At 47.4% G+C, this 12,577-nt stretch overlaps 1 protein-coding gene across 2 annotated transcripts in view; it reads left to right on the top strand.

Moving 5' to 3' along the window:
* The window catches only part of LOC149365572 (uncharacterized), a 54,292-nt gene that overhangs the window by 39,448 nt on the left and 2,267 nt on the right, over positions 1 to 12,577 (top strand). For both annotated transcript variants that reach the window (XM_089586324.1, XM_089586389.1), the window contains one exon: positions 1,669 to 2,605. In XM_089586324.1, coding sequence (XP_089442450.1) covers positions 1,669 to 2,562 — 894 coding nt within the window. In that variant the 3' untranslated portion in view covers positions 2,563 to 2,605. The remainder of the gene's footprint in view (positions 1 to 1,668; positions 2,606 to 12,577) is intronic.

The following is a 12,577-nucleotide window of genomic DNA, read 5'->3' as shown; positions in this document are numbered from 1 at the left end:
CTCGTCTCGTACCTTCCCAGTTTTTCTTTGTTGTTGTGCACAGCATTTCATGGACGCGGGTGATTTTTTTTTCTCGCACACGTGAGCTTTCTTCCCTGGCAGTACAAGATTGCATCTACAAGGGTGCTGTATAGAAACAACTAAAGCATGTGCCTCATATTCGACAACAGAGAACATCGATCGAGAACACCTTCGTTTTGCAGTTCTTATACAGCGTTCCGTATTTTGAGCATATGGCAAAAATGCCATGTTTCGATCGAGGTGATATGACTGCTGGCTCGTGGAACACATTTCCTGCTCAGTCGTGCTTCGTCGTTGCTAATCGTCTGCTCCTTGGAATACATGCGATCAACGAGCTTTCACCTCTAATCAAGTTCGGTTTTCGAAATAGCTGCCAAGCTGCCAGATCTTTTTGAAGCTGCACTGCAGACGGTACATCGCGACGCGCCACAGATGCAGCTCGAGAGTTCTGCACATGCAAAGAAGCCAGCGGTAATGTGGTGGCGAAAGGAGAAAGTGCGCAATAGGTATCCCTAGTTTCTATTTTCCTGCCAGAGATGGCGCTCCCTGTCAGAAGCAGTAGCGCCACTCGGCGGTGCTTTCGGGGCCTATAGAAAGGTGGTGTCCTCAGGTTCAAGCACAAAAATGGAATTATGGGGAGCAATCAGGGCATTTTTTTTCCGAAGCACAGGTTAGCATAAAATAACACGCGGAGGCAGTGATGTGCGATGCACACCGCTCCTCCAGTAAGCGGCCTCGTGTTCTCGATTAGTTTTTATTGGTAGTCGTAAAAGCAAGAAGCCTGAAATAAGTGTTTCTACACCTCCTATGCAGCTTCGCTTGTTGAGCGTGGGCTTTTAGCTGAATGATTACTTCCAGGATGTAAGGGAGCTTAGACGATTAAGAAATACGCCGCTTATCACTACAAATTTCGCAGCTTCCGCATGTTTTTAAAGACGTCTCATTATCTGCAAGTTGATTCTGCGCCAGCAGTTGCATTCTCTTGCTCAAAATAACACATTTAGATGCACATTGCAAGGTCCACTTTTATGCTTGACTGATACACAACGCAATACTGACAACTCCCTCATATATTAAACTATAAAACGCTTGATAACGGGCCAAGATTTTATTACGAAACCCCTGAACATTTAAACCCACGATTAATGGGCAAAAGAAGCGCATAAGAAGGTGGTTTTTCCTGGTCAATGTCTCGGGTCGTTTTATGCAATTTCACACTTGCGTTCCTCAGCTCACGACCATGCTTTCACCAGGCAAAGAATCAAGCTGTGGCAAATACCTTGAGTGAGAAACTCTCTAGCCACGCAAACAGCTTCATCTTCTGCAATAGCTGAGAGCTCTTTTTCTACTGTTTGTTTTCTTAAGTTCCACAAGCTGACAGACCACCCACCGCCGCTGTTAATAGTACATCGTGTTCAGACTCTGTTAATCGTGTTCAGGCTCCTATGCATTGGGGATGTCTACTGCCGTACCTTTTATTTCACTCAACGGAAGCTCTTTTTTTCGCTGTGGTTTTTTTATATGAACTGCATGTGGCTAGAGCTGAAATAATCATGCATGCATGAACATTTGGACACTAGCAGAGCCAGTCCTTTTCACGCTACAGGTTTTACATATTGTTCCTCTGTCCATATCATGCCTCCGCAGATGTGGCAGGACATTGAGAGCGTCCTGCTTGGTGACATGGCACCTGGCTTCAGCCCCGAGCCCCGCGGCCCGAGCCCGCTGCCGCCCCGGCGACCGCCTCTACCACCGCCCTCGGCTCCCCAGGGCTACCACCACGGTGGAGGGGGTGGTGGACCCGGCGGGCAACACCACCTCGTAGCCGGTGCAGCTGCCTTCCCCGCCCCGCCGCGACCCGACCTACTGGAAGACCTGGGTCTCACAGTGGCGGACCCCAAGAACCCTTATGGAGGCGCCGACTCCCCGGCTTCCTCCATACCCCCGCCTCCGGCGTACCCGGCCCCGTACGCGTGGCCCGCGCCTTCCAAGTGCTCGGGCTACCTCGCGGCCGCGCGTTGTCCCTACCCTCCCCAGTGGTGCGGTTCCATACCGGACTCTTCATCCTCGCGCTACGGACCTCCGTGCGGAACCCCTCTGAGGCCAGCTCCCGCCATAGGAGCCTGCTTCGGACAGGGCAGGGTACCGACGCCTCCGCCGTCTCCGCTCCAGCAGCACGACGTGGTGGTGCCTCCTGTGCTCTATCCTGGACCGAGCGTGCCGGCACCCAAGCCTCGAAGGGGCCGCCGGTCGCGGGGCCCCAAGAAGGTGACGGTGCACACCTGTTCCTACCCCGGGTGCTCGAAGACGTACTCCAAGAGCTCGCACCTCAAGGCCCACCTGCGCACGCACACGGGCGAGAAGCCGTACCAGTGCAACTGGAAAGGTTGCGGCTGGAAGTTTGCCCGCTCGGACGAACTGACGCGCCACTACCGCAAGCACACGGGCGACCGGCCGTTCCAGTGCCGACTGTGCGACAGGGCCTTCTCGCGCTCCGACCACCTCTCCTTGCACATGAAGAGGCACGCCGAAGTGCTCTGATTGTGGCCGTGATCACCCGACACTCTGTCTCAACTCCCCCGAGGTGAGCGCCATCATGTGCCGGTCTGAAATATTTTATTTTGTCTGTTGAAGAACGATGTGATGAAAGCGCGCCGTGTTTTTCGATCGCGTAAGGTCCAGTGGGAAAGTATGAAGGTTGTATAGCAGGGGTTACGTGAGATTTTGTTACCCGTATACTGAAGCATTTTAAGTGTGCTCAGTACAAGAAACTGCATGATGCGTTGACACAAAAACTGCGCTAAATCCGCTCGGCAGCGCTAGCTTAGGGGATGCTCTTTATTCCGATCTTTGTAATGGCGTCCTTGATAAAAATAAGAAGCCAAACTAAATGCGTTGATTAGAAAAAAAAAAAAAACTAAGGGGACGCTGAAGTCACATTAAGCGTGGACTGCGATAGCATTCGAATTTACATTTGTCGACCACAACAGGAAGATACAGGTGTGGAGATTCATTTCACTTGGGTTAGCTGTGTCTCGAGAGCTTCTGCACGTGCCGCCTACAATCGATACTCCGTTACATACATAGAAGGCAACGCTGCGGAGGTTGCTGAGTAGTGCGTCCACGAAACTATACTACTCCGCCACGTATCATTCGTTCTTCGCAAACTCCGGTCATTGTTTGGACGAATACAAAGAGCGGTATGAAACAATGTGGTAGCATTGAAAGTCACGTTCGGAGCTGTGAGGCGCTCAGTGTTCGGGCTCTCTGGCCATAATTTTCACGGAGTGTGAACTACTTTTTGGCCGCGGATCTAGTAGAAGCGGTTCGCCCTACCAACCGCGTATCATACCGCCACGTGTACTTTTTGCTTCCCGAAATCTCGACAAGTCGCAGGACGAAAATGTGGCAAGAGGTAAAACGAAGTCCAGGAGGTGCCAATCACGGCACTTAAGATTTGTCGCTACGAAATATGCTTGTGTTCGCTTTGGTTGTATGGCGAACTATTTTTTGCGTGCGGACTTAGCCTGCGCGAACAGGCGCGCTAGCTTTGGCAGCGTTGTCTGCGATGTATGAAACGGAGTATAGGGAGACTTGAATCGAAGCGTACAGTACGTGCTTTTATGGTCACAGTACTTGTACTGTACTAAGAATGAACCTAGTTTTTATCCCGATGCCTTTTCTGTGGTATCTACGCTTTCAGTTTTGTTTGGAATAGCACCGAAAGAGAAAAAAAAAGAAATGGATTCCATCGGGCGGCATGCCTTGCTAGTGCTCTGCTAACGGCCACTGAGCGACGCTGTAGACATATATACGCAGCAGGCAGTTGATACCTCTTCTATGACCAACACCCAATGATTACAAGCGCGCATACCCTAATGCTCGAGACACGGCGGAGTGGCCGTCATTGGCCCGCATTTAGGGTTCGAGCTGGCGGGGAGGCCGGACCACAGCGCAGTGGTGATGAAAGCGGGGTTGCACTGCTTGCCCCGCCGTTGCCAGCATACAGAACAGAGAGGGGTTTCAGAGAAGGAGGAAGCGGGCAGCAGCGGCGACGACGACGGGAAACAAAGGAAATCTCGCCCGCGGTTCCGCGCGGCGCATGCGCAGTTGGGTGCGGTCGATGCGGGAAGGCGTGTCCCGTGACATCCGCAGTCCCTCTTCCTGCCCTCCTTCCCCCTCGTCCCTCATTTCCCGCTTTCCCCAACCTTCGCGGACGAGACGTCGCCAGGCAGCCCCGCTGCTTCGCTGCGGCAACCCGTACGCCCTCGTTAGCGGTAATCGAATTAGGATGGAATCGATAGCCGTACCTCTACTATGCTGGAGGGGCATATCGGCCCGTCTCGTCGAATCGTGCTTCATTCAATACGCTGCGATCCCCGGGCTGTTATCGCTGTTTCAGGGTCTGGCTAATTGCCCTGGGCGTAATGGGATCGAATTCGAGATAAGCTGGGTGAAACAAGGTCGTTATTAGTTCGTCTGAGGGCAAGCAGTACTCGTATAACCGTCGTGTTTTGAAGAAATAAGTTTTTGTTTCCAGGCGCTATTCAGAGCGAGGAATTTGTTTCAATAATACGGTGTGCGTGGCTCGTGCTAATAGCTCAAACCACGCAAAATTGTTGACACAAAGGTCTATCCAGCGTTTCAATCTCTTAACCATTTACCTGTTTACCGAACTTAGCCGCGTCGCTGTTGCAAGGAAACCAAGGGAAAACAAGGGCGTTGTCGTAGTCAGTGCGAAATATCAGTTCGACTTTCTATCAGCGTCCATACAAGTCACATTTTACGAGTGCGTTAAAAAGAATTGCTTCTTTGAGTAGCTGGCATAGCAATTCATATTATTACACCCGGTGCCTTCAGAAGCAAGTACTTGGCAGACATTCGTTGAGTTGGGTAAAAGCCAGATAGTTTGTTGCTGGGCGTTTACTACGTAACAGAGAAACGTTTCCAGAGTTAGTCTTTGTTAGATGATAAAAGTTGCGCAAAGGCAGAAACCTAGAACTTAGAGCAAAAGTTGTTTAAGAGGCCCGTAGATTAAGAAGGGCGTGTATCGTGACTGGTTACTTTGGTACGTATAAAGCAGAAAAAGAAATATAAACGGTGTAAGGAATATTAATAAGTTACGAAAGGGAGCGCACATGATTGGCATATTGATTTCTAGTCTGTCTAAACCACGAATGTCAAAATACGCCTTCCTGTAAAATGAAATCTGATGATTAAGGTGGTTATATTTAATACAGTTTACGCCGCATGTGATGCAAAGGCAAGATTACCGATGGGCCTTGAGGGTAAATAAAAGGGGTACTGCGCACAAAAAGACAGGGGCAAGAAGGTAACGCAACAAGCGCAGGTTTGATTGACCGACTAGCCCAACTACGTACGCTCTTAAAGCCTTGAGGGTAACGGACTGGTTTCCAAGAGAAGGCAAGCGTAGAGCTGAGAACGGCAGAGAGCTAAGAGGGCGGATTAGATTAAGAAGTTTGCTGGGATAGGGCGGCCGCAGCTGGCGCAGGGCAGGGTTAATTAGAGAAATATGGAAGAGGCTTTTGCCCTGCAGTGTGCATAGTCGTGATGGTGGTGATCATTACGTCGGATATTCGGCGCGAAAGCTGGAAATAAAAACATTTTTAATTTATGCTAATGAATGCTACTACCAGTGTGGCCGACTACACAGCAGTGCTGATGAGGCTGTGTGGTCAGGGATTTTTTTTAAAGACAGTTAAAAACACGGTGAATAGCTTTGCAAGTTCAGAGTAAGCCTGACAACGAACGCGCAATGTGAGGGACTGAATATTACATGACGAACATGTGAATGTGATTGAATTATGTCTGGAAAGATGGAATTACTCCAAGATTATAACCGTTGTTAGGCATCGGCTGGAATAGAGAAGTTATTAGGTATACGTACTCAAACATTATGTGTATTTGTTAATATACGTACTCAGAGGAGAATGTGATGAACCTCCCTATACCTCTGCTTCTTCGGCAGTTTTTGTCGGAAGTAGCAGACTACGGAGGAAACTTGGGCACACTTAACTTCATCTTAACCCATTAATTCCTCCCATTGAAAACGCCAGATAAAAGTTATGAATTTCCAGGACTTCATCGTAAAGGACGCCTTGATCGCAAAAATTAAAAAAAAATTTGAGATTCATTAAGAAAAAATAATTACATATCAGTTGATTTCAGCTAACTTTATAACATATGAGTGCCTATGGTCCACAAAAACATGTGCTAACTCGCAGACGCATGCAGGAGTTGAAGTTAAAAATTCGATATCTGTGGATGCAGCATTACGGCCACATAATTTTTAGGCGTTTTTCTTTAGGGCTAGCTTTTGCACGAATTTATTTTTTCGTTGGCCTCCTGCATCTCTGGCAGCTTATACTTTGGCCTTGCGTTGATAAATATGTTAGAGAAGAACGTTACTCGAAGAAGCTTCAAGTAAAAAAAGGCTTCAAGAACAAGACTATCTACAGGAAGTTGGCCTGAAGGCTACTAGGGTCGATTACTGACCGACAATGCTATGAGCCGGATTATGCTCGGTTTTCTGGACGAATATAGCCTCCACAGTCTTCTATGCATATTGACGGCCCGATCTTATGCCACATGTCGTAGAAATAATAACAATAAAAAACAGAACGATAACGGCCAACACATGCTTTGGGGTGAATTTAAAATTAATGACACCGACGATGAAGAAGCTTATACAACGAATCAATGAGAAAATCAGATGATGAAGGCAAGAACCGCCGATGGTCGACTTGTCATGCTGCTTCGCAGAAAACAAGCTAAAAATGTTTGACATTCACTGCCCTTGAGTTCAAACTCATGAAGCTGTGCTCTTTTGTGGTATTTTGGGCTCTTAAATATTATTACCAATGTGACACGGGAAACATGGGTACAGATTTTTAATTGTGTGTACAGCTAGGTGAAAACCAAGAACAATGAGGTCGTCTTTCTGCACGCATTGTATTCACAGAGCGATGAACCGCAGCTTGTGCTCTCAGCTTCATTGTGAGCAGTGCATGAAATGCATGTTGTGAATGTAAGGCCTCTAAAGCAACACTTTTCTATTCTGTTCTATTCCATTTTATTCCGATTCCATTTGATTCTTGTCATCAGCTCGTTTCTCTGAATGATAGCACCGAGAGCGAGGGCATCGGGCTATTGAAGTGCAAAAAACATTCGGAATGAAGTGGAATTTGAATAGAATCATTGTATCAGACCCCTCTCCATGGATAAGAAAGCACTATGTCACCATACATAAGTACATAAGCTGCAATGAGCGTGCAGTTACAGAGACAGTCAGGCACAAAAGTCAATCCAGCTTGAAAAGTGCCCGTTAGTTATGTCTGTCCAGCAATGTCTCTTAACAAGTAACGCGTTGTATTTATACAGGACCGCCTAATCCACCCCGAGAAGTGCGTTAATTTCAGAGCTCTTCGTTTAGTCGGTGTAACCGACAGTGTTGAGATGGAACTGTGCAGGTATAATAACACACAGGAGAACATGGTTCGTTGGTCAGGCTCTTCCTTGAATTACCGGCGTCAACAACGCGCTTTTCAGGCATATCACTGCCAGCCAAACACATCATATGGGAGTGCATTTCTAGCCTCTCCTCAGCACGCACATAAACGCCAGAGACGCCAGAGAAACTGTACACACAGAGACGCCAGATACGCCAGAGAAACGCCCTATACGCCAGAGAAACTCGTTGCATTTAGCTCGCTATTGCTGCCTTACACGGCTACTAACCACACTCAAATAATCATCTCCAAGCACATCACAAAGATGCATTGACTGCTGATGATCTTGACTACATACACGTTAAGACCTTGAACATGAATCTTCATCCTTTGTTTCTGAAGTCCATGACAATTCCTTTTAGTGTCTATACAACAGCACCGCTCAGTACAGTCTTAGGATAGAAAGGTCGCTTGATACACAGTGGATGCTTGGCGGGCGGTAAGGGGCGGGTCTCCCTGTGAGTATTCGAATAGACTACCCTCTCCCTCACTTTTATTTTAGGGGAAGGGGGGGGGGGGGCAATTGTACTTCTTAGGGCTAAAGCCTAACGGTGTCGGTGTCGCCATTGAGGAACTCTGTAACATCTGTGACAAGATACTCCAGCGTCTAATGCGTTAGATACGCGCGATAATGCTACGCTGACGTTCTGTGTGCTCTCCTTCTCCGCCCCTCAATTCGCTCGTCTACACGCTTTCGTGCTTTCTCACTATCATCACCCTCCACCCATACACGATTAAGTCGACGCACAACCTGCCCACGTCTACTTTAAAAATGCAGCAGCGCTCAGCGGCTGGGGAGGCAGGAGTTTTCTACCAGAGCCATGAATGGATGGATGGAAAATATACAGGAGCGCCCCCTTTGAATCGCCGTGATGGCAGTTGCCACCATGCTCGGCCGCAGATTACCACAGATTAAGTCGCGACGCCATCTGTCGGGCGCACCAGGAAGCTTTACACCGATGAAGGGTCTGTCAATGTTTTTATTAGCAGAGTCAGCTCTGCAGCCAATTTTGGTATCTGTTTTTACTACCGGCCACTGAGGAAGTTGGCCCGGAGGGTACGGCCACAATGGTTATGGTGGACTGGGAGCGGACGTTATCGCGGATGGTGCTTGTAATATTGACCACATTGCGTAGTTTCTCCTTCCCAAAAGACACCAAAAGTTTTGTGTGCTGTTCTCTCTGAACCAATACATGTTAGCAGAACGCAATGGATGAGAAAAACTGGTGCGCCACAAATAGGTTAAAATCGGAGCTCTATGATAACACTAGTTGTGGAACTCTCCGTAGCGCTTATGCATTGAAATCTGGCAATCTGAATGGACCGAAACTCGGAAGTCTGCTGACTGTCATGCCTCTTAACCATCATGACCGATATCATGACCGATAGCGGAAGCCTCCGTTCATATGGGCGACATCATCGTTTGTCGGCCTTTGCGAAGCGGCCACACGGAACATACAAGTTTCTAAGCGGAGTTTGGTGACTTGTGTCATCAGAGTCCTGGTTAAATGCGGATTTATTCTTGGATATACGGTTACGTAACACTTGGTATATCGTCGCGGTCTTGTGAAGCGAAAAAGGGAGTTGCTTTTTTTAAAGCGATTCTAACGGCGTATAAATGCAGAGTCTGGAAGGAAGGTGTCGTCTCGCGCAGGGGGTTGTAGAACGGAGATATGCGTTTCACAAACGCGAAGAAAGATTCGCACGGGCTGTCAGAACAAGTTATGCTGGCGTATACCCTTATTAGAATGGCCTATATGCTTTATAAAGTCTTTCTATAAGCTCTGTTGCCTCCTAATATATATTTCCTTCGGTCTATTCAGTTTAAAGACTTTGTACAGAAAAAGTCTACAAAAATTGTACGGCCATAAATTTATAGATTGTCTATAGACTGACTATGGGATTTGTATGGTCTACAGAGAAGTCTATTGGATTTGTCCATAAAAAGTCTATAGACATTATAGACAAATGAGCACCAATGAACACTCTATGGGCTGTAAAAAATATTTTGAAAGGGTACTAAGGCGGACCGTGCCAATTCTCGCAACCTGCTATAAAGGTTCACTGCTTCCATCTGTACTGTCTTCTATCGTGGGGATTCTTTCAGATCGCGAAAGCTACGGTAACGTGACGTTATGTAATATCCCGGATGCGTCCGCTAGTTCTTTCAGTGTGCATCCTGGTAAGCCTATAAATGTTTTCTCTGTTTACAAGTTGATAGCGCGCACGTTAAAATCAGGCTGCGCCGCACATTCACAATAAGCTACGTTGCGAAATCCCCACATTTAAACGGCGCTGCCATGGTGCAACCCTTATAAAAATAGTCTATAGACATTCTATAGACTTCTTATTGACTCTATTGACTTCCTATAGATATTGCTTTTTGCCTATTCATAGTCTGTAGACTGTCTGTAGACAAAAGTCTGCTGAAAGTGTATGGCCATAAATCTATAGATTGTGTATAGACTGTCTATGGTATTTGTAATGTCTATAGAGAACACTCTATAGAGAACACTCTATAGACTTGCCTACAGACAGTCTGTAGACTTTACAGGCAGACACTCTATAGGCTGTCTAAAACTTTTTTGTGAGGGAACTACAATGTTGCTGTACAAAGCAGGCTAAGCTTAAAAACGTGTACAGAACAAGGTGAAAATAGTCCGGGAACTCGCCGGAGTGGTATGCAACAATTTCAGTTCGCCAACCGACGTCCGGGTAGGTACATCCATGCACCTGCCTACCTGCCGGCGCGGCGAAATCGCCCCGTTTAAGTGCACACATTCTCCACGGCACTTCACGTCGCAGTGCTCGCGTCCTACAAGGCAAGCGCCGCATCTGGTGGTTTCCTGGATGTCGCCCTTGAAACGAAGGCCACGCACTATTTGTCGCCAGGAACGCTTATGGTTGCCGCGCATCCATTAGGCATTCCTCCCCCCCCCCCCCCCCTCTCCCTTCCCTGTCCTCATCGCGGCTATCCTACACGCAGGAGGCTCGTAGCTCAACCCTGCTCGCGAAATACGCGTACGCGCAGCGGTTCCTCAGAATCATGCACGTGTGCGCTCTGGCGGAATTGCTGGGACCTCTTTAGAAGCGAATCCGTCAGCAGCGTATACCGGCAGTGGCCGTCTTTCTCGAAGGCAATTTCTTGCCGCGGTGATTAGGCGCAGCGTTTGGGTCCGAGTTATTCCTTCCTTTATCCCTTCTGTTTTTTTTTTTTCTTAAAGCTTATTATTCGAAGCTCGGGAAAACAAGTTTTATTCGCTCGTTTCGCGCTGTGTCTACGTGTTACGAGGTCATCGTGTCCTGAAGGCGTTCTGCGCTGATGAAGAGTGTATAGGAAAAACGAGATTTTGGCTGGGGACTGTATTTAGACAGCCTTTATCGCTAGAATCGGTGGTACTGATGAGCACGCGACAAAATTATTTCACAGTCACGTAAATGTGGTGTGGCAACGAGAATGAGCTAACTGCTAAGGTGCCTCTTGAGAAGGTATCGCCATTCTTTGACTCCGTCCTCTTCACACCCACACTTACTCTCTTTATAGTGTCGCTCTCTTGCGCATCTGTGATTTATTCACTGTAGCCAATCACAGATTATGACCAATCACAGACTATGACCAATCACTGCGACCAGTTCAAGCGGGAATTATTAAGGCGAAAGCCTTTAATGGCTCATACTGTCGTCCGTTAGCAGAGGATGTCATACCTTTGGCAGCGTTTAACTCGTGCTACCTGGGGAACTAGAAAAGATAGGAGAAAACAAATAATTGCTTCAAATAGAGGAGGAAAACATATACCTAGGAGCCACATTTGATGAGTGCTGATTAATTAGTTAATTAATTATAGTCAAAAATGTAAATTTGCGTCGAAATAGCGCGGACGTCGATATAGCCACGGAAACGACGTGACGTTGCATCCACCGGAAGTCACCACGACATAGTGAAAATTGCCACAGAATGGTCTGTAAAACGTCGGATTTGTGTCAAATTAGATGGAAAAATGTGTAATTAAACGTAATTAACACTTAAGATCCCCGAAAGATGTATAATTTGGGCATTTATATAGCCACGGGAACAGTGTGACGTCACATCCACCGGAAGTCGTCACGGCATAATGTCCTCAGCTTCCGCCTGTCAACACTTTAGTTGCCAAAGTGTCTTCACAATTTTTACTTCGCTTCGAAGAAGGGTCGGAACTTCCTCAGCGCATGCGCAAGACACTGCCGCGTCGTAGCCGTCTGCACGAGAAGTAGGTGACAAACTTACAGGCGGTGACAAATTTTAACTCTCTTCGATGAACGGTCATGCACTGATGGGCAAGGAGATTTGAGGATGAAACCAACAGGAAAGGAGAAATGTCACTACCTACTAAGTGCGGAGGGACCATATACCCGCAAGGTTTGCACCAGTCACAATGGCGGATTTTGATAAGCGCTGCAATGACAGCGGATGATGATCTCATATACAGATAAATATACGGACGGATGGACGGATGCAAGCAGAGGTAGACGGGCATTCGTTAAGTTGTGGGCAGTCCAAGAAAAAACACTGCCCTACCTGCACTGCCTATGGCACAGCGGTCTTACTCCAATTTAAAATAAATAACGAGAGAATAAAGAAATTTTGCACAGTGGGAAAAAGAAGATGATCTACCATAGCGAAAGCTGCAGACAGATTTTTTTGAGAGAGCTTCAAGTGCGTGGCCATCGCCTATATTGCCTGCTGCAGGCACTGAAATAAAATTTCTCAGTGTAGCTGGAATGTCATCTACATTGGTTGTTAGTTAAAGCTGGGCCCTTGTTTGCCGTCTTGTGTCGCCGTTGTCGACATGTCATCAGCTTTCAGTGTCTGCGTGTGCGCGTACATGCAGTTGTTGATGCACTCGGTGGCTTTTCAGATATTGTTTTTCTCTTAATGGGCACTTCGCAAGTCCTCTTACAGGACTTCTCTAATGCTATAGGATAGCCCTTGCAGCAGTGCTATAAAACTTTGTTGCAAGTTAGTCCTGTCTGAAGAGGCTTAGTGCAGC

The sequence above is a fragment of the Amblyomma mixtum genome, chromosome 1 (genome assembly GCF_055824585.1).
Source record: "Amblyomma mixtum isolate Tamu chromosome 1, ASM5582458v1, whole genome shotgun sequence".
Lineage (NCBI taxonomy): Eukaryota > Metazoa > Arthropoda > Arachnida > Ixodida > Ixodidae > Amblyomma > Amblyomma mixtum.
The sequence above is the reverse complement of the archived record's forward strand: the minus strand, read 5'-3'. Positions and strand labels throughout refer to the sequence as shown.